The sequence below is a fragment of the Ciconia boyciana genome, chromosome 4 (assembly GCF_034638445.1).
Source record: "Ciconia boyciana chromosome 4, ASM3463844v1, whole genome shotgun sequence".
Lineage (NCBI taxonomy): Eukaryota > Metazoa > Chordata > Aves > Ciconiiformes > Ciconiidae > Ciconia > Ciconia boyciana.
This window is the reverse complement of record NC_132937.1, coordinates 96,454,562-96,480,617: the sequence shown is the minus strand read 5'-3', so window position 1 is coordinate 96,480,617 and position 26,056 is coordinate 96,454,562. Positions and strand designations below refer to the sequence as shown.

The window sequence follows — 26,056 nt, the reverse complement described above, 5'->3', positions numbered from 1 at the left end:
AAGAATAACTGAAAATAAATTTGTGAATAAATACGTCTTCTAGATCTTTCTTTAGCTATGTATTTGTAAATTATGAAGAAATGTTTTGACTCATGATACTTAAATTCAAGGGTATAAGTTCCAGACTTAAATCAGATGTACATTTAATCCTGTTTAAAATACAGTATCTGGACTGCTTTTGAATCATTATCATTTATCTGAAGAGCTTTTCCTGTTTTCAGGTCAGATTGGGAACTGCAGGTGGGTATCCTAGTCTTAGAGTGTGTAGTTGCAGAACTGACAAGCAGCCATATGGAAAAAAAAAATCTTGAGATTTCAGTAATATCTCATGGGGGGATTATCTAGTAAGAGCTACACTTCACCAATCAAAAATTTTAAGAAGTAAATAGGTGTTGCATTTTTTGTGCTCATACTGAAAATTACAGGTCCATGTTTCTCCAATTAGTTTAATCAAAAGTTCTGTGTGATCAAAACCAATTAGTAAGAGCTATGCATGTTCATTTGCAAGTGACTGATCAGATCATGTTCTAACCTATAAACGTAATCTGCATTATCTATTTGTCACTTAAATAGAAGCTGGGTTTTTTTCATATGTAAAACTCATTTAGAACAAGTGCTTGCCTAAGGAGAAACTCGTGTGCCAAATTTGTGTTTTATTTTGTGCAATAAAGCACAGCGTGGTTCTTAAAACTCATGTTATTCATGCATTTGGAAGCCAACTGTTACTCAGTTAGAAGGTTAAAAACTCAAACAAACAGTCAAGAAACCAGTTTCATTTGCACATAAAAGATAAATCCACTCATTCAAATCAGAGTGAATAAGCGCTGAATCCAGTCTACCTTAATTAAGTGCTCCATTTAGATACTTGTCTATAATTTGAAGTGTCAGGAGCCAATACAGTCCAGCTCAAATAACTACTTATATTCATTATGTCCCTTATATACTCAATGGAAAATGTCTCCAAAGACCTGAATATGTATATTCAATTTCATTAACTTTGGCCACACTCTCCCTCTCAGTTCATTACGTAGATAACATCGGCAGTCCCACTAACATAATCGAGTTAAATTATGTGTCTACCTCTTCCACTGGGAACATGGAAATGTTGGATATTATCCACTCCTTTGGTATCTTTTCTGTCTAGCCCTGATTCTGGGGATGGCCGCCTAGTGGAGCTGACTGCCAGCAACAGTCATACAGACGTTCTTTTGTTTTAATGTTTATATCATTAGAGCACTCAGTCAAGATGGGAGACTGAGTACATAGTGTAATCATGATGGCAAAACATAGTCATTGCCAGCCTTTAAACCATATAGCCAGGAGTTCAAGAGTCTCAAGACCAGGAAAGCAGGCAAGACTATGTCTAGCTGTAACTGAAGAGTTATGCCAGCTTAAAAATTGTACCTGGGCTAAATTGTGAGTGCAGTATCTTCTGGTTCCCAACCCTGTTCCTTGTACTTGCATGCATTTTACGTAAGTCTGCCACCTGATAAGTGAAGCAAAATCACTGGGCAGTGGAAAGACAGGAAGCTATACCTTCATCCCTGTGACTGCTGTAAGTGAAGGTACAGGCAGACCACTTCTGTGTGCCACTGATGCCCAGTCATATGGAAGAGCTCATGTGAAAACATCCTCATGTGGCCTAACGTTCTCAGGCATGCACCATCATGAGACCAGTCACATAGTCAACATGTGACACACAATGCTTTTCCTTCCATTAAATGTCAAAGAGGTGACCTTTGTTAAAGATGCAATGAAGTGAATAACACCACAAATTTTCATCAAGCATAATGCATGCTTAACATGTGCTGTCTGGAAAATCTCATATCTTGTTACCTAATTCATGAAAAAAACCATACAGTAGTGCATTATGGACTGATTCACTGTAGTTGCTTGCTGGGTCCCCAGTATCCTCTTAGAAATATTCAGGTATGTAGCAGTTAGCTAATGATCCTGATAATCAGCAAAGTGTATTTATACCAGCTCCAGAATAAAGTAGAGCTCTCACACGGGTGATTTGGATTCACTGTGGGGAGACTAGAACCCAAGAAGGCAGCTAAAGTGATTTGAGGGGAGAATGAAATTCAGTCTTTTTCAGATTATCTGATTTAAGATGTGATAATAAATCATATACAATATATAGGTGTTCAGAGGGTTTCTAAGGATGTCAGCTATGAGAAGCAGTGGAGGAGGTCTCTGCAATCAGGAAGAAGTGTGGGGCTTCCAGTGGTGGACTCAATATATCTCTTTTCTGTGATATCCCTTTAGCTCAATTCACAAAGTTCCTTTGATACAAATTCCTCTGCTTCATAAAGATTAGCAAGTCAATTCTAAACTCACTGTAAATCAATTAAGAAGTCTGTCAAAGTAGTTCCATCATAAAAAGGTAAATTAAAATGACCTCATTGCAAGACAGTTATCTTCATCCAAACTGTTAAGATTTCCAAAAATCACATTATACTTGTACAAGGTTTTTTATCTTGGATTTCTTTCATGTCTAATATTCTATTGCTAAATCAATTAAGCTAGGTGATTGATTTTGCAGTCGAGATACATTCCCAAAACTGGTATTCTGTCCTTTGCATCAGCAAACGTCCTGTCAATATTTCTGAGATTCCTTGACCTTTCACCCATGTAAGTAATTAATATGTAAATTATAAAAGAGATCATTAAGAATTTCACTGATTGTATATTCTAGATTTATTGCAAAACTGATATTAATTGGCAATGGTTGTCTGAAAAGATTCTGATTCCCCAGTGGCAAAAAAGGAAACAGTGGTTCCCATTTCAGGGCTCATAAACTAAACAATGTTTGGATAGGAAAGTCTACCTCAGGTAGAAACCTGGGCAGATTTTTGTGGTGATACCCAAGAACAATATGTTCTTTAAATATTCCTCTGTTACTTAAGAGGCATTTACTTATCTGCTTGGTATGAAGATTCTTCCCAAACCCTGTCCAGGTTGCAATTTGTCATGCTGTTGATGTATGGCAATCTGGCTTTCAAATGTGCTATTGACAGTATCTAGCTGTCAGCTCTCATCTAGACAATGAGAGAGGAGTTGTCTGCAAGAACTACCCTGAGACAAGGCAAATCTCCCTGCGATCTTACTACACTAAGAAAGCAGCTCTTCCAGAGAGTAACTTAGAGAGAGCACTTAAATTCCTGAAATAGCCTAGAACTCATGCCTAGGAAGACTAGGGCGTACTCTGTGGCGGTGATGCTCATTTGTAAGAGCAGCAAATAATTTTGTTCCTTCAGTATCACTTTGACTGAAAGCTATGTAAATACATGGTCTTGTCATTCACCAGAAGGAAACATGTAATCATTGCGTGCATTATAATTATGTTTTCTTTAGCCATGGACTTCAAGAAAGTCAATCTTCCAAGATCTTTCCGGCTTTTATTGAAAAAGACCTACTGCTATTCATGAACCAGCATCCATTGTTAAACCATTATCAACCTCACTAATCACTTTCCATACGACAGATGAAAATGCTGGACAGATAGCTGCTGTTCAGATACTTAATGCCTTCATCTACATACAGAGGGATTATACTGTCACCTACTAAAACAGCCTGGAAATACAGTTCTGCAGAACAAGTCAAAATCCATGGAAATACCTGGAAGACTGAAATGGACAGTTTTCCACCAGAAAAAATTCCATAACATTGAGAGGTATAGACAGTAGGCATTATTGTGATTATCAGACAGAAATTACCTGGTGAAAAAATAGGAAACTAAGGCATTAGTAACAATGTATGTCCAAGTGTGAGTTACTGGCTGCCACTCAACTAACTGAAATGACACAGAGATCCAACCAGAAAAAATCAAGTTTGAAACAATACAGAGTTCAAATTTAAGGGTTTGATTTGGATGTGGTTTTATATTCTGAGGATCATTAACTCTGTCAGCCATAACTAAATGCCTTGCACTCCAAGAAGAATAAAGGTTATTAATCAAACACATTTAACAATGTAAGCAAGCTCTTCCCAGTGTTTGTGCAGAGTTCTATGCTTTCTACCTCCCCATCATAGATGGTCTGTGGTATTCACATCTGCTCCATTAATGTACTGGGAAACTGCACAGATGGGGGCCACGTGGCAGAGCATCAGCTCACATTTTGACAGTACGTTGAGGCATCATCCCAGCTACCCATAGGCTTTTAACTGTGTGGCTGCAACTGGCAAGGCCAGTGGCCATGCTTTGCTGGCCACTTGACATGGTGCATAATCTACAGCTTCAGCTCCACCAGCCAAGTCAAATCCTAGTAACTTTTCCAGCTACTAGGAAGAATTATATGTGAGGAAGCTGTAGAACATCCTGTGGCATGGATTTTGTGTGTTACAAGGAGCAAGTGCTCTTGCTAAACCATTCCTGGCTGCAGTTTGGTGGTAGAGCACTCCGGAAACCATTCCCCACAGGTGGTTTTCATGCAGGTGTCTTGTTTTGGAGGCTAAAACCAATTGTATCTTGCACAGATGAAGCTTGTTCCAAGCCAAGAGGCACCCTAGCTGAGTGGGCAAATTTAATCTACTAGGGTAGATACAGTTGCACCGTACCAGATGTTCATCCCATGCTTCTGCTGATGAACACTCACTATGGCTTCTCCTTTAATATCTGTTTGGGCTTGGGAAGTTCTAAATCTAACCCAGGTGTTCCTTTTTATTTTGTGTGTGTGGTTCATTGTAATTAGCTGTATTCATAGTTTTGACAAATTACACTAGCAATAAGTTAGATAATGTAATAGCAGTAAGCTATACAGTATAGTAGTAGTAAGTTACATGTATAAGAATGTCCTAGGGACCTTACACATCTAAGCATTGCTGAGCTGAAATCTGAAAACTATTCCTGTATCCGAGCAGTTGCTTAGATAAAAAATGAAGGAAGATGGATATACTGTTGCTCATTTGGGAATCTTCTAGAATTCTGCTTAAATAAAATGTAAGAGACAGTGGGTAATTTGAAAGACATCTAAGAGAGATCTGGAATAAAGAAGAAAAGGGCAAATAGCCAGTAAAGGCTATTGGAAGAAAAGTCAATAAAATATTGTTCCTAAAATGGAAACTGTGTAAGGGGGCAAAAAGTGGAGCACAAAAATGGCATAACCACCAGGTGTGGGAGCACAGCAAATGTTTGCCCCATTTGCAGAAGTCCAGGAAAACTTTTGTGTGAAACTGCCCGGAAAAACAAATGCTTTAATGAGGTAAAAAATGATGGGTTTGTCAGTTGAAAACAGAGAAAGTTTTGATGATGAATCTTCTTCCAACAAATGTCTGGTGAGATTGTACAACAGTGACAACAATTTCTGGGCTATTGGAAGTAAGGGTTCGTTCTCCTTGAAATCCTAATAAATATCTTGGTTAAAACAGTAGGTGACTGAGATAAGACTACCAGAGAGAAAAAGCATTAAATCTCAGGTAATAGACCAACACTGGATGCTTCGCAGGAGGGGTCAAGACACCCCTACCATGAAAGGAAGGGGCATAAGTTGCCCCCTACTTGAAGATTTTATTTCATTCTGTAATAACCAGAGATTGATTTAAAATCCCAGGTAGGAAGTATAATATCCCCTCCAATTTTGTTTCACTCTTGTTAGCATTTGCTTATATAGCACTGTTTATTCTTCTCATTCATACACACTTCCAATAGCTTTTTTTTCTTGTTGAATTACTGACCTTAACAATTTCCTGATGCATTCAGTTTCATAGTCTAATTATGCTGCATATTGAAAAAATCCTTTTTCAATTTCAAACCTGCTGTCTTTCAGCATCTTTAAATGTTTCTTTCTTTGTGTATTATAAGACTAGAAGAAAAGCAGCTTTTGAGTGCCTTCTGTATGCCACTTATTATTTTGCATCCATTTGTCATGTTCCCTCTTATTTTTTCCTATGCAAACAGTTCAAATTGTTTCATTTTCTGTTTCACATGAGAATTTTTCCAGGACTTCTAAACAGTTTCTCCATAGTCTTCTCAAAACCCTTTTTTTCTGTGGTATATTTTGCTGCGACAGCGACCTATACTGAAGATAAAGCTGTAACATTTATTGGTAGAAGATCCTTACAGTATTTTCTATGTTCTTTATGCAGCATTTTGTTGGAAGTTTCTTTTCAATTTTTCTTGTTTTAACCAGAACTGGATGTTGAGCTGAGGCTTTTATTAAGCTGCCACCTTTGATGCCTAAGTTTCTTTCATAAGATGTCATAGTGGGAGGAAATAGATCTTCCCGATTGCTTTTGGGTTTTATAGGGATATTGAACAGAGGGGTGGATTTCTTATGACCTGTATACTGACTGAACTATACAATGAATGGTACTTTTAAGAAGATATGTGTTTCTATGGTATAAAGGTCACTTAGGTTGTCAATAGCCTTTATAAACATCTTTAGTAGGAGGGTAAATCTCTCTTCCCCTAATTACTGTCTTTCTTAAGGATTAGTATTATTGTACTGTGGAAAGAAATTAATGTTCCAAAAATACATGAATTGCTATTTGATTGTCAAAGAAATTAAATTTGTTCATGTTCTGCATTAAAAAGATAACATATGGAGATATTTTGCACATACAAGTTCCTCTTTATATTTGAATTAATAATAAATACTGAATTAAAAATTGTCTCTTTAAATTCAATAATAGTTATCCCATTGTAATGTCAACATCATACATTCTCTCTTTTATAACAAAGATTATAATATGCCTTTTCAGTGGGTTCCCTCAGAATGAGAATAACTGTTTATATTCCTGAATACATTACACAAGAATACTAGCAATGAGTCTTGCTAATGCTGCATAAAAACACTTCTACAAAAAACCATTGAAGATTCCCTTTCAGATGTTCAATAACTAGACTGCTTTTTTGAAAGCAATGTGTAAATGGTCTCACATGGCTTTGTGAAATGAGAATATGGAAGAATATATGGATTTTGCTGTTACAATCATTTTGTAACAGATAAATATTGTAAGAAAAGGATGAGTAGTTTCAGGACTTATATGAGGTTCTTCAGTAACAGACAGGGAACTGGGCATTATGATTCAACTGGTGTCTTCCACTCCTACTTTCATGGGTTGTTTTTTCCTTAAGCTATCATACCAGAGTTTGGAGTTTATATTTCCTACATATAATGTCTCATACTTAAACAGATGGGGTATTTCAGATAAAGGCATGATGATGCATTCATCATTCAAACATCAGTTTATATCAATAGAAGGTTTTCTTGGATAAGAGTAGCAACAATGAATTCAGTATCTCTTGGTGTGTTATGCTTATTCTTTATCACTTAATACTGCATTATTCCATGCAGTATCTACTATATAAACATTTTCAGTTTTCTTCAAGATTATGCATTCAAGCAAGCAAAAGCTATTATCTAGGACCTCAATGTCATTTTATTCTTTTGCGTTCTCCTTTTTTGGGTTCCCTGTCATACTTACAAAAAAATACATGTTCATTTCAATTCTGTTACAAAAAGTGTTACAGGATTGTTTTCTTCACTGGAAAAGGTCATTTTGTAATATCTAAATGCTATTCTTTCCTTCCCTTTTCACAACTTCAGTCAAAAAAATAAGCATTTCTTGCCACTGTGCTTTCTATATTTCATTTCCCAAATTCAGTATTCTGGTTTTGGCAGCTTTGCAGAAGTGTGACGATTGTCTATTTTCTTTTTGTCAGTCTCAGCCTTCTCCATGGGAATGCTCTCAATGCTGTCTTAGCAAGGATTTGGCATAGAAAGACTCTGCAAAGGAAAACAGACTTTAAATGGAATAACACTGATTGGAAAACCTAAACTCACCTTGTTTGTTAGTGTGGTCCTTTAAATAGTGTTACTGATCCTAATTGAATTCTGTTATTGTAAACTTTTACCTTCACGTTTGTCAGTTTGACAAGCAATACACTTTGTGAATGAGCCTGCTTTCCATCCCTTTATACGACTCCATCTTTCAAACAGTCAAAGAATGCTTTTTATTGAGAGCAATATCCTTGGCTTTCCGTACAGTCATAAGCCCTTTTCTTAAAGCTTTGAACATGAGTTTCATTGACACAGCCTTGAGATGCTAAGTAACTGTCCTGGTTTCAGCTGAGGTTGAGTTAATTTTCTTTAGAGTGGCTGGTATGGGGCTATGTTTTGGATTTGTGCTGAAAACAGCGTTGATAATACAGAGATGTTTTAGTTGTTGCTGCACTAGCCAAGGACTTTTCAGCTTCCCATGCTCTGCCAGGTGCAGAAGAAGCTGGGAGGGGACACAGCCAGGATAGTTGATCCAAACTGACCAAAGGGCTATTCCATACCACATGACATCATGCTCAGTATATAAAGCTGGGGAAGAAGAAGGAAGGGGGGACATTTGGAGTGATGGCGTTTGTCTTCCCAAGTAACCATTACGCGTGATGGAGCCCTGCTTTCCTGGAGATGGCTGAACACCTGCCTGCCCATGGGAAGTAGTGAAGGAATTCCTTGCTTTGCTTTGCTTGCGTGCGCGGCTTTTGCTTTCCCTATTAAACTGTCTTTATCTCAACCCTCGAGTTTTCTTACTTTTGCTCTTCCGATTCTCTCCCCCATCCCACCAGGGGGGAGTGAGCGAGCGGCTGCGTGGTGCTTAGTTGCTGGCTGAGGCTAAACCACGACAGTAACTTATAACACTGGGCTGTTCCCAAATTTTTACTTACACAACTTTTCATCAAAAAAGTGCATCAAGGAGAAACTCTTAAGACAGTGTGTTAACCACATTATTACATCAGTATGGAATTATTATTGTTGAATGTGTTAATATTTGCTACTCTGACCCAGTAGATGATATAGAAAGTAGAATTATAGAATCACAGAATGGTTTGGGTTGGAAGGGACCTTCAGAGATCATCTACCCCAACCCCCCTGCCATGGGCGGAGACATCTTCCACTAGACCAGATTGCTCAAAGCCCCATCCAACCTGGCTTTGAACGCTTGCAATGGTGGGGCATCCACAACTTCTCTGGGCACCCTGCTCCAGTGTCTCACCACCTGCATCACAAAAAATTTCTTTCTAATTTCTAATCTAAATCTACCATCTTTCAGTTTAAAACCATTACCCCTTGTCCTGTCACTATGGGCCCTGGTAAAATGTCTCTCTCCATCTTTCGTATATGTGTTGAAAGACTGCAATAAGGTCTCCCCAGAGCCTTCTCTTCTCCAGGCTGAGCAGCCCCAACTCACTCAGGCTTTCTCTATAGGAGAGGTCTTCCAGCCCTTTGACAATTCTCATAGCCCTCCTGTGCAGGAGGATCCACTCCAACAGGTCCACGTCTTTGTACTGGGGACCCCAGAGCTGGATGCAGTCCTCCAGGCAGGGTCTCACGAGAGTGGAGAATCACCTCCCTTGACCTGCTGGCCGTGTTTCTTTTTATGTAGCCCAGAATACGGTTAGCTTTATGGGCCGCCATTGCACATTGCTGGCTCATGTCCAGTTTTTCGTCCACCAGTATCCCAGATCCTTCTCTGCAGAGCTGCTCTCAATCCATTCATCCCCCAGTCTGTATTGATATTAGGGATTGCTCTGACCCAGGTGCAGGACCTTGCACTTGGCCTTGTTGAACTTCATGAGGTTCACGTGGGCCCACTCCTCAAGCCTGTCCAGGTCCCTCTGGATGGCATCCCTTCCCTTAAGCATGTCAACTGCACCACTCAGCTTGGTGTCATCTGCAAACTTGCTGAGGGTGCACTCAGTCCCACACAAGAGAACAATCAGTGAACCACAGTAGAATTATGGATAGTTGAAGGAAGAACACAGGAAAAGTGGAGCTGAACAAAGCATCTGTTCTCTGTTCCTTCTTCCGACTTTTTATGCCCATTTATAGGTAGACGCAGGAAATTATAAGACAATTTCAGGCATTGTGATGGTTTAGGATCAACAGAGCCACAGTGCACTTTTAAGGGAAGGATTGCTTTCAGTCTTTGTTGCTCTCACAGATTCATTACAGATATACCAGCACATTTCTGTGAGGAAGATAATGAAGTGAAATGAAATCTTGAAATGAAATCTTATTATTTAATGAGACAAAACTTATCATTTAGAGTTTTGTCACACAGTGGCACAGTCTGATCCAGCTGTGTAGGAAGCAGCTGTTAGAAAAGTGATGAGTTTTGTAATTTAGATCTTTTTCTTGTTTTTTCTTTTTATTGTTTTGCTACTGTAAGAACTACTGTGCCCAACCATCTGTGTGTGTAGGTGTGTCAAAGATGCAGAATTAAAATATTGTATTTGTGTTAGGAACTCATGCTGGCATACGGCTGTGCAGTTCCCTATTACTATATGGAATATTAGTATTTCCATTGTTCATTGAACTAGTTGAAAATTATATGACTGACTTTAATGTTTGGAACTTGAAAAATTCACATGGCAATTTTTCTAAAAATTAAAGAAAGGAAAAAACTTAGTTATCAGGTGGTGTTTTTATACTACAGACCCCATGAACAGTTTGAAGAAGCCAAAGAACTTTTTAGAAGGAGGATCCAGAAATATTTTCAGTACTCCAGCTACTCTTTTGAAATTATAAGTAGTATTTATTCATGTGGATACACTTTTGAGATCAGTGGGTTTATTTGTAAGTAAGCGGTATACAGAGGGAGAGAAGGATATCACGTCAGACTCATTACCTATGTGTGCAAAACTTGAAAAAACAGTACTTGGACTTGAAGCTCAATATAATGAGCTAATAGTCTAATAGTATATACCAATCTGCATTACAAATGTATTCCCTTTGTATTCATAAAGTATCTCAAGCAAAACTCATGGTGCTGTCACATTTGCATATGAATACCCAGGATATTCTTCTAGCTTGCATGTATTCTGATGTGTTAAATAACACACAATTATTTCTGTAGGGCATCTGGATGAGTGTTTTAGTTTGAATCAGGAGTACATTTTTAAAGAAAATCTCTTGATCATCTCCACTTACTGTGCTTTGCATCATGTGACAGCCGTCTCAGAGCACAAGAACTGGATGCCTTTGAGATGAAAATAATCTAAAAGAAAATAGTCTGGTAGTCTAAAATTCCTTGTGTACACACTAGGAATTGACATAAAACATTCCACTGGGTAAATGGGCATTCCGTCCACCCAGCCAGCCTAGAACTTGTACAGAGAAAACATCCCTGAGATATATGTGGGGACATGCAGACATTGTGTCCTCAGCTCTAATCATTTCACTTTACAACTATAATTCTGTAAGACCACACTACATACAAATGTAGACATAACCTGTTGGTGCCTACGTTCTTCTCCGAGAAAACAATGAATAGATCTTGTTTATCTGCATTTTCTTATGGCTTGTTAATGTCTGACATCACAAGAGGCACTTGGTTTTCTGCAGTCTCATGATCTGGCCTGAATTTTGTTTAATCCTCTCGTGTGATTGCCTGATACTGCCAAAAGTGATGGTGCCCATCTTCCCTGGAAATACATCCCCATCAGACTTCAGTCTGAATAATCTCACCAGGCTTGTCTGGAAGTCTACAACCTAACCACAAGAAGGGATTTTTGGTGGGATCAGATCACTGAATGTAGCCACACAGCTTCTAGGTCCTAGAGAAGTGAGGAGACAGGAATGTGCAGAGGGATGTAAAAGGTCGAATTGGCAGCTCTCCGTCTAACAAATTAGATATAATACTGAAACCCATACAGCCCCTTTTGGTGACTGCTGTTAATAAGAGCAAAGATACTCCTAAGGTTTTCCAGAGGCGCTTATTAGGTTCTTACTGTGACACTTCTCTGCCCAAGTGCACAGAGCTTCTGTGACTCTAACCATCAGTAGTTGCTTATCATCTTGGAAGGACTTCTGCTGGGATCTGTGCTTGGCCACGAATGACCAAAAATGATAGCATTTAGGAATTGCCCCCGTACAACAAAGCATCGGCAGTGAATTGATGTTGCCTGGTCCAGATGTGTATGCATTGCATCATAAAAAAGAATTTAAATTCCTATTTACCTGCAAATAATAGATAAGTTTTGTAATCTTGTCATATTTCATTTTATCCTCAACACAAATCAGTGAGGCATCTGATTCTGAAAACGTGTTCTATATGATCCTTTCGTGTATGTAGCAGAGCTGTTTATGCATACAATCATTACTCTCATGTAGTTTTTAGAGTTTGTTTAAAAGCAGTATTCTCTTCTAATACCAGTAGTTTTCATTGTTAGAGAGAAATTAGGCTGCTCTTTTCTTACCCTTTCTATTTTCTTTGTCAGTCACACTTAATATTTAAGAGAACTTCAGAATAACACTGCAGAAAACATATGCAAAAATGGGAAAAAAGTAAAAGGTGAAAAGAATTTTTGCCTGAATCTAAAATTTAGAGTTTACAGTATTTATTTCTGCCTTCATTATTTCAGTGCTCTAACAGACACAAAGCCTCCTCCCATTTCTCAGCAACAATAAAGATCTTTTACAGGGATTGTACCACCCATGGCTCTAAGTTATGGTACAGACTATATGTATAAACTGGAAGGCAATTCCTTAACTGCAAAGCATAGTTGTGGAAAATGCATGAACCTATTTGGGTAGGTCTTATTTGATGTCATCATCAAGCAAAGGTGACATTGCCTCCACGAGCTGCCATAAATACAAGTTCCAATTCTGAGAGATGTTTTTAGTGCAGGACGTATAACTCTCTGTGAATCATGAAGAACAGCTGGGGGGTATGTGCCCTGAGATAATAGAGCTGTCAGTCAGATGGAGACAGAAGTCACTGCAATAAATATTTCCCTTCCTGTACTAGGCAGTCATTGGTGATGTGAGGAAACTACTTCATACACATTTTGCATCTTCTATGGGGAGGGAGATGTGGTCTTCCTTTTCACCATTGCAGAGAAGACAAGGAAATTACCATAGTCCAGAAGATAAAATGATTGATAAATGGTTAGCAAATAAGTGTATTTGCCACAGATAATACATACTATATGCATGGCATATATACCATATGCATATATCACAGAATCACATAATTTTTTATGTTGGAAGGGACCTCTGGAGATCACCTAGTCCAACCCCCATCCTCAAGCAGCGTCAACCAGAGCAGGTTGCCCAGGACTGTGTCCAGTCATGTTTTGAATATTTGCCCAAATGGAGACTCCATAACCTCTCTCCAGTGTTTGACCACTCTCGCTGTAAGAATGTATGTTCAGATGGAGTTTCCTGTATGTTAAGTAGAGCCCGTTGCCTCTTATCTGGTCAGTGGGCACCACTGGGGACAGTCTGGCTCTTTTGTCTTCATGCCTTCCCATCAGATATTTATACGTATAAATGGGGGTAAGATTCCCCCAAGCCTCCCCTTCTGCAGACTGAGCAGTCTCAACTCTCTCGGCATCTCCTTGTAGGTCAGATGCTCCAGTCCCTTAGTCATCATGGCCCTGCGCTGGACTTACTCCAAAAAGTCCATGTCTTTTTAATAGTGGGAAGCCCAGCACTGGACACAGCACTCCAGATGTCCCGTGCCTGGAAGTGTTCACGGTCAGGTTGGATGGGGCTTTGAGAAACCTGTTCTAGTGAAAGATGTGCCTACCCATGGCAGGGGGGTTGGAACTGAATGGTGTTTGAAGTTCCCTTCCAACCCAAACCATTCTATGATTCTGTGTCTCCCCAGTGCTAAGTAGAGAGGAAGGATCACCTGCCTCAACCTGCTGGCAATGCTCTGCTTAATACAGCCGAGGAAGCTGTTGGCCTTCTTTGCCATGAGGGTGCATTGCTGTCCCACGGTCAACTTGTTGTCCACCAGGACCCCCAGGTCCTTCTCTGCCAAGCTGCTTTCCAGCTGGTCGGCTTGCCAGCGTGTACTGGTGCATGGGGCTGTTCCTCCCCAGGGGCAGAGGCAGGACTTTGCACTTCCCCTTGTTGAACTTCATGAGGTTCCTGTTCAGCCCATTTCTGCAGCCTGTTGAGGTCCCTCTGGATGGCCACACACCCATCTGGTGTATCAGCCACTCCTCCCAGTTTTGTATCATCTGCCAAGTTGGTGATGGTGTACCCTGTCCTGGTGTCTGGGTCATTAATGGAGAGGTTGAACAGTGTTGGCCCCATTATTGACCCCTGGGATGCACCACCAGTGATTTGCCTCCAACTGGACTTTTTGCCACTGATCACCACCCTCTGGGCCCAGCCATTCAGCTGTTTTTTAACCCACCTCCCTGTCTACTTATCTAACCTGCACACTGTCAGCCTGCCTATGAGTATGTTATGGGAGACAGCGTTAAAAGTCTTACTGAACTTGAGGTAAACTTCACTGCTCACCTCCATCCACTGACCCTGTGACCTCATTGTAGAAGGCTGTCAGCTTGATCAAGCATGGTTTCTCCCTCATAATCCATGCTGACTACTTTGCGTCACCATCTTCTCCTTCATATGTTGGAAAACAGTTTCCAGGATGGCTTTCTTCATCACGTTCCCGGGGACTGAGATGAGACTGACCAACTTGTAGTTGCCCAGGTCTTTCCTCTTGCTCTTATGTTTGTGTACATATTCTATAAGCAAATGTATAATCCTTATAGGACTAAGGATATACCTGTGGTTATAATGAACATAGTGGTTTGCTATAGTGAGTAACAGACATTTGGTTAATCATGTATTAAGCCATCCATTCATTTATTAACCCTCCATAACTCTTAAGTGATTTATAAATGTGCCCTTAATCTAATATGTGTCCCTGTATGTTACATGTAATAAAATGTGGTACTCCACAGCCACTAGAGGGGAAAAAAGGTTAGAGAACTGTGCTGAAAGATCTAACCCATTCTCCAATTTACAGTGCTAGATTATTTCTGTAATTAAATCTAACAATTAGATTCATAAACAGTAAAACATGCATATATTTATGAGCAACTAAGAGTATGAATTTGAAATGTATTAGCAAAGAGTAGAAGTGACCTTTACACAGGACATTTATGTGCACTTATGCAACATAAGTACACTGAAGTCCCACGGACAACTTTTTATGAGAGCTTAAATGAGATGTATATAGATTGGCCATAAAGGAATACACTTCATCCCATGTATATCAAAATCAGACATATGAACAAATATAACCATCTGTTTTAGTCATTTTAGAACATCCATCATCATATCCTCCAGGACTTGTTGGTCTAACAACATTTTTCAAAACACATGCCATAACTGTACTCATGTGAAAAAGATATATCCTACACTCACTCTATTCTGAAATGCATAAACAACTACATTTTGAAAGAATACAATTATTTTGGGATATGTGAAGGGAAATACCCTAATTTACTGATCTGGGTTCAAATTTGCTTTGAAAATAATTGGACTTCTTGCCATGGGCCCGCCTACACTATTTTCACAAATAATCCAGTTAGAGGTTACATTCTCATGCTGGATAATTTAAGTTTACTTGTGAAGTTGAGATTTTTGGAACATTGCTTTAAATAAAAAATGATTCACAAGTTGAGTCAGTTTTTAATAAGATTTTTTTTTTCTCAACTACAGTTAAAATGATTTGTCAAATACTTGTTATATAAATAGCCAATTATTTTAATAAGGTTCATTGGAAATGATAGGAATTGTTGCCCTGAAGACATGCTTCTAAAGTGTAAAATTAAATGGTAAGTTACTTAATGGGATGAAGGTTTCCATGCCAGTATACATTAAAAGTAATTAAAAATGAAAAATCTGCTTCAATTTATATAAAAACTTTTAAAGTACTAACTCTTTTAAAACTAATAAGAAAGGTCCTGGGAATGATACTCCAAAATTCTATTAAATTTAAATTACCTCGGATGAAAAGCCATTAAATCTGCATTTAAACAGGTAAATAGAAGATCAGGAAACACTGACATAGTCCAGTGTTGGAAGTGTAACTACACAGAGAAAATTATAGTAACTTTTTAGTGGCTGTACCTAAAAGACAAAAATTTTGCAAGGAAAGCAGTAGGCAGCTGTGTGGATTCAAATTTCATTGTATGATCAGAGCAACAGTCAGTTTTCTCATTTATTTTATGGGAGTTTTCAAAACAGAAATAGGGATAAAAACGTATCCTCAATATACACAAAAAAGTATGAAAATAAAGCCACAAATATTGCTGTGAATGCAACAAGATATATAGTTACTGTGGCAAAGATTGCTGTAGAGCCCTACCTTATTTAGAATCTGCTCAAAGTCCACAGGCACCTTTATACTCTCTCTAGAAGCTCCCATTAGATTTTTATTAAATTAATTCTGTGATCTCACTATTCTTTTACATAGTTTCCAATAAGTATCTAAGAAAAACAATTGAAAACAACGTTTGGAGTGTAAAAATATAGAAATTATTATTATTTCCTCTCATGCTGGAAAACCTGCACATTATAAAATGTGCATAGCTGACATGGTTTAGCTTCAGTTGGCAACTAAGCCCCACCCAGCCGCTCGCTCACTCTCCCCCCCAGTGGGATGGGGGAGAGAATCAGAAGAGCAAAAGTAGGAAAACTCGTGGGTTGAGATAAGAACAGTTTAATAATTGGGGGAAAATAATAATAATAATAAAAGAAGAAGAAGAAGTAATGAAAAGGAAAACAATGAGAGAGAGAGGGGGAAAAAACCCAGGGAAAAAAAAACAGGTGCTGCAATTGCTTACCACTCACCGACCAATGCCCAGCCCGTCCCCAAGCAGCGATCGCTGCCCCGGGCCAACTCCCCCAGTTTCTATGCTGCCCATGACGCCATAGGGTATGGAATAGCCCTTTGGCAGCTGGGGTCAGCTGTCCCGGCTGTGCCCCCTCCCAGCTTCTTGTGCGCCCGGCAGAGCATGGGGAGCTGAAAAGTCCTTGACTGGTGTAAGCACCGCTCAGCAACAACTAAAACATCAGCGTGTCATCAGCACTATTCTCATACTAAATCCAAACCACAGCACTGTACCAGCTACTAGGAAGAAAATTAACTCTATCCCAGCTGAAACCAGGACAATAGCACATAAAATGCTAAATGTGTACACTGGAGTGACGCATAAACTTTGCAGTGTTCATAGAGGTCGCCCCTGTAGGTTCCTAGCAATTCTTAAATTGAATATTATTTTTTTTTCCTGGCCTTAATTCAAAGTGCCAAAAGAAGAACAGTATTCTGCAAAATATTTCATTGGGTCTCTTTCTTGATAATTTTATTTATTATTATTTTTCTAATAATTCTACAGTTAAATCTTAGCATTCTGAAAACTGTGGTTATAGTTACTATTGTATAGAAATTTATTCATAAGGGTCTTGAAAACTTTAAATTTAATTTGGAAATTTTTGTTTAAGTGAGGGTTGCATAGGGGAAATGCCAATATAGAACATGAAGAAAGCCAGGAAAATGCTATAGGTAATAAATCTATTTTAAAATGTGATGTTACAGGTAGATGGTACAACAAATTCACTCATACTATAACAGGATTACTTTGAACTTAAATTACAGGTGGAAAAGATGATAAATGAACTGGTGGGGAAAGAAATTAATCATAATAAAAATGCTGTTTTGTCAAAATTAGAGATTTTACTTGGCACATTAAATTTAAGAAAATGTCACTTAAAAAACCTTTAAAATATTCTTTCATTTTCGGTTTCTTAGAACTCAGATTTCTTTACTAATCAAAGTGAACTCAGAATCACAGCTATATGTTCCAATTTTTCTTGGAACAAGTTGACCTAAAATTATTTCAGAAACCACTAAGAATGGAAATAACACATGATTTTTTCCAAACTAAGGAGCATGTTTACAAGTAGCATCTTTTTTTCTTTATTCCCTTTTTTTTTTTTAAGAGAGCTTGTTACAGAGACTTAATGAAAAAAGTATAAATTAGTCTAAAGAAGCCTAAGAGGACATAAAATTGCTTTGAAGGGCAAGCCTGTTCTATTAGGAAGGATGCTTAAGAGGCAGTTTCTGACAGAATAGACTTCTGTAGGAGCAACTGAATTCTTTGCAAAATTCCTTTTGTTATGTGTTTAGACATTAATGTATATTGCTGGTTACGAGGGTATCTCAAACATTCACGCATAGTGAAGCCAAAAGTTCTGACTTATGTCCAGACATTATTTTTATTTCCTTGGTTTCCTTATTTAGAATTACTCTTTTGGGTTCAGAACACAACTTTAGTAACTCTCTTACCTGACTTACCTTCTTCGTAATAGAATAATACTATCTGAAATATTTGTACTGAATGGTTCAGGAAAAATTCTAATAGGCAGCTCTGTGATGGATTATTCTGGAGGACATTTACTATGGTATGTTGTACCAAATACTTGCAGGAGAAGGAAAACTTTATATAGAATAATGAGAGTAGGGGTAATACAATGTTTAGCCTCTAAGGGTGGGGAGAGCAAGAAGCTTTTACTTTTTTGTCTCAAGTGTAAAGCTGTTTTTTTCCCTTTTTGAAGATCAGATAATAAGGATATCTGAACAGTGAATCATTTCAGTGTGACATTATAGCTGAAGTTTCCTGCAGGGTATTTGGCACAGCATTTTTAGAGCCTTTTGTGGTCAGGAAACTAGCTTTGAAAAAGCAATCAAACCACTGAATTTTAACAGATATCTGTTGTGGTGAATAACACAGTGAATACATCCAGCTCAGGTTTAATAATATATACTAAATTCCCAAAGTTCATAGGAATGTGCTCTAGTTCTTTTTAACTGTTTCACCCTAAGGTTGTGCCATTAATGTATTAGTGCTTCTTTTTGTATAATCCTGGTTAAAGGAAGGAAGAGTTATAGCTGAAGTTACAGTTTATTTTTTGTTTACATTAATTACAGCCAGGTAACAGAACAGGTTAGAAACTTTCTTAAACCTATAATTAACAGTAATAAAATAAATTATTATCATAGCAATTACTTATCTCTTTTGTATTATTTAACCAAAAATTGAAGGTGATCTACCTGTGCTTGCAGACTTTCTGCTGATGTTTATTCATTCTGTTTAAATTTTTTTTTTTTTCAGCTTTTTAGAAAATAATTAGGTTGTCCTCATTTAGGAGACCTTTACTATTTAGGATTGTTTTAGTATACCACAGGAATATGAGAAAGAACATTTTCATGACTTTTTTTTTGTAAATATTTTACCAAAAGTTTCCTACTCTTAAATGAGATGTGTCCTTCTATCAGTGAATTGCTGTAATCCTTCAAATTTCATCATTTAACTGAGTAGCTCACTGTTAAGATAGACATATTAAATTCTATTGATTCTCGAGTCAGATTCTTTACCAAATAAAACTGGTATAATTTTATTCTTTTCAATGGATCTTTACAATTTAATGTTTCATTTAAAAATATGGTGCTTGAGTGAATTGGTACAAATCTGTAATAACAAAAAAGAGTACATAATCTGACTTTCATGTTATTTGTTAGGAAAGTAATAATGAAAAGTTTGGATATCTGCAAGCTCATGTTTAAACAATAACAGGATATTATAAAGTTCTGCAACCAAGAACATACACTTTTGTGTGGTCTTACTGATATAATACTTATTGATGTAATTAAATCTTTCAGGATCAATATACAATAAAGAAAAAAATACAGATTTAAAAAATCTATCAAGAACCATCAAGCAACTACGAGAAAAGCCTAGACTAAGCTCCAGCTAAAATATAATTATTCCATACTACATGTTTCTCCACTTTATGCCTTACCAGTTTCCAAATGTAAAGTTATTTGAACATGTTGTTAGTTATCAACAACTTTTATTTTGAAATAGAACTGGATAGGGAAGTTTCTAAGTTTTCTGGTTTTCTTTAAAAAAAAAAAAAAAATTGGGGGGTGGCGTGGAGGGGTCATGTTTCTCAATTGTGACTTGATCTTTACCCAGTGTATAGCTGTGGGTATTCATACAAAGCCACTTATGATACAGAGGTTATAACTAGTTGATCCACTGTTCCAATCTGTTTTCTAGATACTAAATTGACTTTATTATGGAATAAATATATTTGCAATATTAGTAAGGCATAGCTGGATTATGTCTAATCAACGCTCCTAGTAAGGACCAAGTTGACTTCCAGTATGGACACTTGAACCTAGATGCTCTGGCTGCAATGGGCCAACCATTCTATCAAAATAGAAGACTCATTAAAAACATGACTTAGAGTTGAGACGAGCAGACCAAGTGTGATCAGGAAGCCAAAATGAGTATAAAATCAAAGGATAAGGAAAGAATGTGCTTGTCAGCAGGAGGGAAGCAGCAGGAAGTCTGTACTGCTAAAGGTAGTCCTGGATCAGAAACAAGGGTTCAGGTGACAGGAATCGGGAATTTGGGCTAAGTAAAGAACAAGCAAGCAGGGGACAGGAACAAGATACTGGTGTGCATTTGCAGCCAAAACACAAGCTGCATTGGCAAAAACAACTGATTATGCTTATCAGTCCCTTCATCACAAAAAGTCAGGTTTATACCAAGTAGCTTGCTGAAGAATTCAAATTACTGGAAGTAATAGTTAATTTTTTTATTATAACAGTTACATAATTTATATACCCATTTCATGTGGGGTAATTTTTCAGGAAAACACATGTGACTCTATTTAACAGGTAAAGTCCAAAATGAAGATTATGTATTTTTAATTATATTATGTTTGCAAGTACGATACTAGTTTTTATTCATGTTTTATTAAATACCTAGAGGATTAAAAAAAAAATATATGATCCAGCAAAGAAGGACAAAACCCCAGAACTCTGCCTCATGGTGATTCTCCAAATCACCGTGTAATATAGTGAAGTTCTCTCTTACTTGCCCAGTTTCTGATAGCATAATTCTGTTCCAGGTTGCACAACGACTGTGCTTCAAACAGAAGCGTGCTTAATAGCTTTGTAGTTATGGTTTGATCTTAAAGGTAGGAAATGTAAATTTAATAATCTTCAACATAAAAAGAAACCTTTACTTCCTAATCAACTGTCTTAGCCCTTCAAGCTATTATTCAATGAACAAATCTATTTTCAGAAAATGGTCTGTGTTTCCTTGTTCCTGCACCACTATCAATTTCAGAATCCATCTTCAGTAGCGAAATCTTGGGGGATTGGGCATGGGTGGGGGAGGTTGGCTTCTTTGGTTGTTGTTTTTTTTGTTTTGGTTTGGTTTTTTTAGTTAACCTGGACACTATTTAGAAATACAAGCTTCTCCTGTGCTGGCACTTAAACATCTTCAGGAGCCCATTTCACTCAGTATTTAAGAGTCTTATTAGGTCCCTCTCTGAGGAACTCTGAATTTTCTGGTAGTACCCAGCTATCTGTGTTTTAGTTACTGCAGTGCGTAAGATTGTTATCTGAACTACACTTCAAAATCTGACCTGGCATAAAACCTACGCTTACCTGAAAAATCATGAGCAACCTACAGTGATTTTATTTTGTATTAATTAATTTATATAAAAAGCACATCCTTCTTGCATAGGTAGATTGATTGCATAGTTAGTGAAGGATTTGTATCTGACAACATAAAGAGAGCTTTTCTTTAGGAGCCTTTATTGTCTTTAGGAGTAACTGCTCCAGAAACTCTGGTATTTTAAAATTTCTATTCAAATTTACTTCTAATCATGACAATATGACAAAGTTTAAAAGGGAATATATGTGTTTCAGAATAAATAAACACACCAGCTGGTGTAAAGTTTAATATCATAATTGGCACATCTAGGACTTTGAACAAAATCTGACCACAATTTGCAGGAACCACTTTTAATTAAATATGCTACATCTGCACAATCAATCAAATGAAATAATGAATAGTAAATTAAATAATTCTGTAGAACTTACGCTCCTTTCTTTAACACAGTTCAGTTCATTATCTTTCCAACTAAACGTCTGTTCTGGTATCAAACGTGATGCTACGATGAGCTAGTCTTTCCTCATTCATCAAATATAACATATTCGTTTGAACTGATGGGACTAAAGGTTCTCAAATTACTGGAGAAAAATCACTGTAGGATACAAGTAACAAAGATAATAATAAAAAACTTCCATCCTTCTGCACTGATCATAGCTAATTGCTCCATAGGGATTGAATATGAGGATTGCTTTAAAAGTATCTGGTACTTAAGGTTCAGTCTGTTTTCTACATCATCGGATAGACAGTATGAAATATGCTGGAAAGTTGTGCATTTTTTTCTACGTATTTCAATATGAATGGCAAATTAGAAAAATTTAAATATCTTGAGAAGATATTATCTTTACACAGAAAAGCTTTTAAGAGGATAAATTACTACCTTTATTTCACCAAGTAAGAGATGTTCATATGTTCACTTAATGTTTTTTAGTTCACAGTGACCTTGATATTTTTTTCCCACAAATGTGTTAGCCTGTATTAAAATAATGAATAACCTGATGAAAACGTAAGCTTAATGGGCTTTGCTGAAAAAGGCAAATAGGGAGCTGAAGAATCTTGTTAAATTTTATAAATACATGTAAAGAATTTAATTTAGAATTGAGCAGGTCTGTTCTTTGGTCATTTCCCTTGGCAGGTTTTATTTCTCACACACTAAGCTGTTACTCCTCTTCTTCCTTTTTAATAGACAGAAGTTCAGCTAACCCTGTTAATTTTTACGAGTCCAGTATGTGATATCTTTATAGGCAACAAATAGAAATACATGAGGGATTAAAAAGAAGCTCAGAGATCATTAACCATCATCAATTTTAGTATAAAAATCTGAAATTTTTTCTGGTTTGAAGAACTGAAACTAGTCTCCACATTTACCTGAAGGTGGGTCCCTGTAGTTCTGTTCACAGCAATGGGAAGATTATCACAGAAGGATTAAGGGTGGAAGGGACCTCTGGGGGTCGTCTCATCCACCCTCTCCTGCTCAAACAGGGCTACCTAGAACTAGTTGCCCAGGACCATATCCAAATGTTTTTTTAATATCTCCAAGGATGGAGACTCCACAAATGCCCTGGGTAACCTATGCCACTGCCTAGTCACCCTCACAGTAAAAAAATGTTTTTTGTTGTTGAGGCGAAATGTCCTGTGTTTCAGTTTGTGCCCATTGCCTCTTGTCCTGTAACTGGGCACCACTGAAAAGAATCACAGAATTTTATAGGTTGGAAAAGACCTTTAAGATCATCAACAGCCTGGTTCCATCTTCTTTGCACCCTCCCTTCAGGTATTTGTATACATTGATGAGTTTCCTCCTGACCCTCCTCTTCTTCAGTGCCAGCTCTCTCAGCCTTTCCTCACAGGCGAGGTGTTCCAGTCCCTTAATCATCTTAGTAGCCCTTTGTTGGACTCTTTCCAGTATGTCCATGCCTCTCTCATACTGGAGAGCCCGGAACTGGATGCAGCATTCCAGATGTGTCTCCCCAGTGCTGAGTAGAGAGGAAGGATCACCTGCCTCAACCTGCTGGCAATGCTCTGCTTAATACAGCCCAGGAGGCTGTTGGCCTTCTTTGCCATGAGGGTGGTGCTTTGCTGTCCCACGGTCAGCTTGTCCACCAGGACCCCCAGGTCCTTCTCTGCCAAGCTGCTTTCCAGCTGGTCAGCTTGACAGCGTGTACTGGTGCATGGGGCTGTTCCTCCCCAGGGGCAGAGGCAGGACTTTGCACTTCCCTTTGTTGAACTTCATGAGGTTCCTGTTCAGCGCATTTCTGCAGCCTGTTGAGGTCCCTCTGGATGGCCACACACCCATCTGGTGTATCAGCCACTCCTCCCAGTTTTGTATCATCTGCCAAGTTGGTGATGGTGCACTCTGCCACACCATCCAGATCATTAATGAAGATGTTGAACAGGTTCAGACCAGTATTGGCTCCAGGGGTACACTGATAGTTACTGGCCTCCAACTAGACTTCATACCACTGATCAACACCATCTGGGCCCGGCCGTTCAGCCAGTTTTCAACCTACCTCACATAGACTGCACACATAACTTAAAAGCTACACAGCTTTTTAGATCTGCAGAAAAGACTGGAGGTACAGACTTCCCTGGAGACGTCACAAAATCAATGAGATTAGGCAAGATGTGTGTATTAAAACATTGAAATTTTTGTACATAGATTCCTAGTAAATGTAAAAGATCAAACTGAAAGTACGAAAGTTACATACTCAACTACCAGAAATCAAGCAACTTTGTTGACAGAGCTGAATTCTGCTTCTTCTGCCCAAGCCTTATTGCATCAGGTTTAGACATTTATGTAGCATTGTCTTTAGTTTGTATATGCCAGCACAAACCAGGTTTGCATTTTGGGGACAGAGGCAGATTCAGCACAACAGGGAGGGGTATTGCTTTAATTTGTAGGGCATTTCACCCACCAATGAATGCAACTAGTTCATCTCTGTTAAGTGTCTTCTCATTGGAACTTATTTCTGTGCTATGCATATGTACCGTTTTATCAGCAGCTGTATCCAAAAGGAATATGCACTTAAGCAAAACTGAGTGAAGTAAAATTGTAGTACAAGCTAAAGACTGCTTTTCTGTTTGCTGTTGCCAGTGTCTAATGCAACAGGACTTCATCTCTTGATGAAGCTAGTATGGGCTACCATCTTTTAAATATTTAACTTTATGCATTGATGCAGCCCTTTGAGACAATTATATATAAAATCCATACGTTTCTACTCCATACAGAATAAACATAAATGCAGAGACAGAGAATTTTAATTATGAGATATAATTATCCTTCATCTGCCTATTTATGATGACTGAAAAATACTATATCGCATTTGAGAAAAAGAATCTGATATTATACTTGAAGGTTACTACGCTGAAAAACACAAGGGAGTATTATTCTTGCAACATTCGACAAAGTGTACTGGGAAAGGGAAACTCAAATGAAATTAACCACCTTTTCTGTCTTTTGAATTTCATAATATTTGCAAGCTTCTGAATCAAGCTATTAGTTTCAATTTGCCCACTAATTTATGCACAGAAAGGAAATTTTTTAGACAGTTAAACAACCTTGTCAATTAGATGTTTAATGAATTAAGATGAAGTGAGAAACATTCTTAACTGGCATCTGTTGATAAAGAAGTAGCTACATTTCTTGAAGTTGCAAGGATCACTAATGAGTAGTCTGTTAGAACTAATTGAATTTGTTTATTTAAGCTGTGACTTGTAGCCCTTATGTCCTCTGGAAGTTATGGTGAAAATCCCTGAACAAAACTTTAAATTCTGTTGTGTGATGGGACATAGTAAAACTTTAGTAGGTATTTGAAACTAACTGAATTTATATGAGATTGCTTTGTTTTTTACCTAAAGCACGCCCCGTTTAATCACATGAGCATGTTTGCTGGGCAAAAGAATGTGTGTCTTCTCATATCAATTGTATAAATACGTTCTGTTTTAGTGCTTTAAAACATGTGCTTATTCCTATTACAATCTCTCTTTACTAATCCTGACATTATCTTGTGTGCTTCCTGCAGATGTAAATGAATGTGAAGCTGAACCCTGCAAGAATGGTGGAATCTGTACAGATCTCGTTGCCAACTATTCCTGTGAATGTCCAGGCGAATTTATGGGAAGAAACTGCCAACAGAGTAAGTATTGCATGTTTTCATACCTTTTTTTTTTTAATAAATAAATATTTTCTTTTGCAGAAACAAGTATAGTGTACTATGGAAATTTTTCTCTAGTCTACAAATACATAATGCTCAAAGTAGCCTTCTTGTTCTTTTCAAAATGGAGGAAATTTAAGAGACCAAATCTGTCATGCATTCAAGTAAAGCATCTGATATGATGGAAACATTTTCAAAATGCAAAATTATTATCTAAGAGTCAAACGAGAAGGAGTAAATAGTGTAAAGTAGAAAAATACAAAAACTGATTCAGGCTAGGGGTTTATCTCGCCAAGTATCCTGTCTTCAACAGTAATTATTAACAGATATCAACAAGTGTAAGAGCAGGGCAAAAATATTTGTTACTTTCCCTGACATGTCTCTAGCCTCTGAAAGTTGGACCACTGGTTTACAGATAAGTCATTAGTGTAATTCCTTCAGGATCTGTCCTGGGAACAATCTCGCATGATTTGACCAATAACATTGACTATGAACGCACTAGAAAGGTCTGATTTCTAAAGCTGTCACTACAAAGGAGTTCTTCACATATGAAAGACTAGATAATCTTGAAGATCAAAATACCAATATAGAATAAACTGCTATCGTACCAAATGCAATATACCTT

General features: G+C 37.7%; 1 protein-coding gene across 2 annotated transcripts in view; it reads left to right on the top strand.

The window, feature by feature from the left end:
- EDIL3 (EGF like repeats and discoidin domains 3) overlaps window positions 1-26,056 on the top strand; it is a 260,857-nt gene that overhangs the window by 129,333 nt on the left and 105,468 nt on the right. For both annotated transcript variants that reach the window (XM_072860707.1, XM_072860706.1), the window contains one exon: window positions 25,300-25,413. In XM_072860707.1, the coding sequence (XP_072716808.1) occupies window positions 25,300-25,413 (114 nt within the window). The remainder of the gene's footprint in view (window positions 1-25,299; window positions 25,414-26,056) is intronic.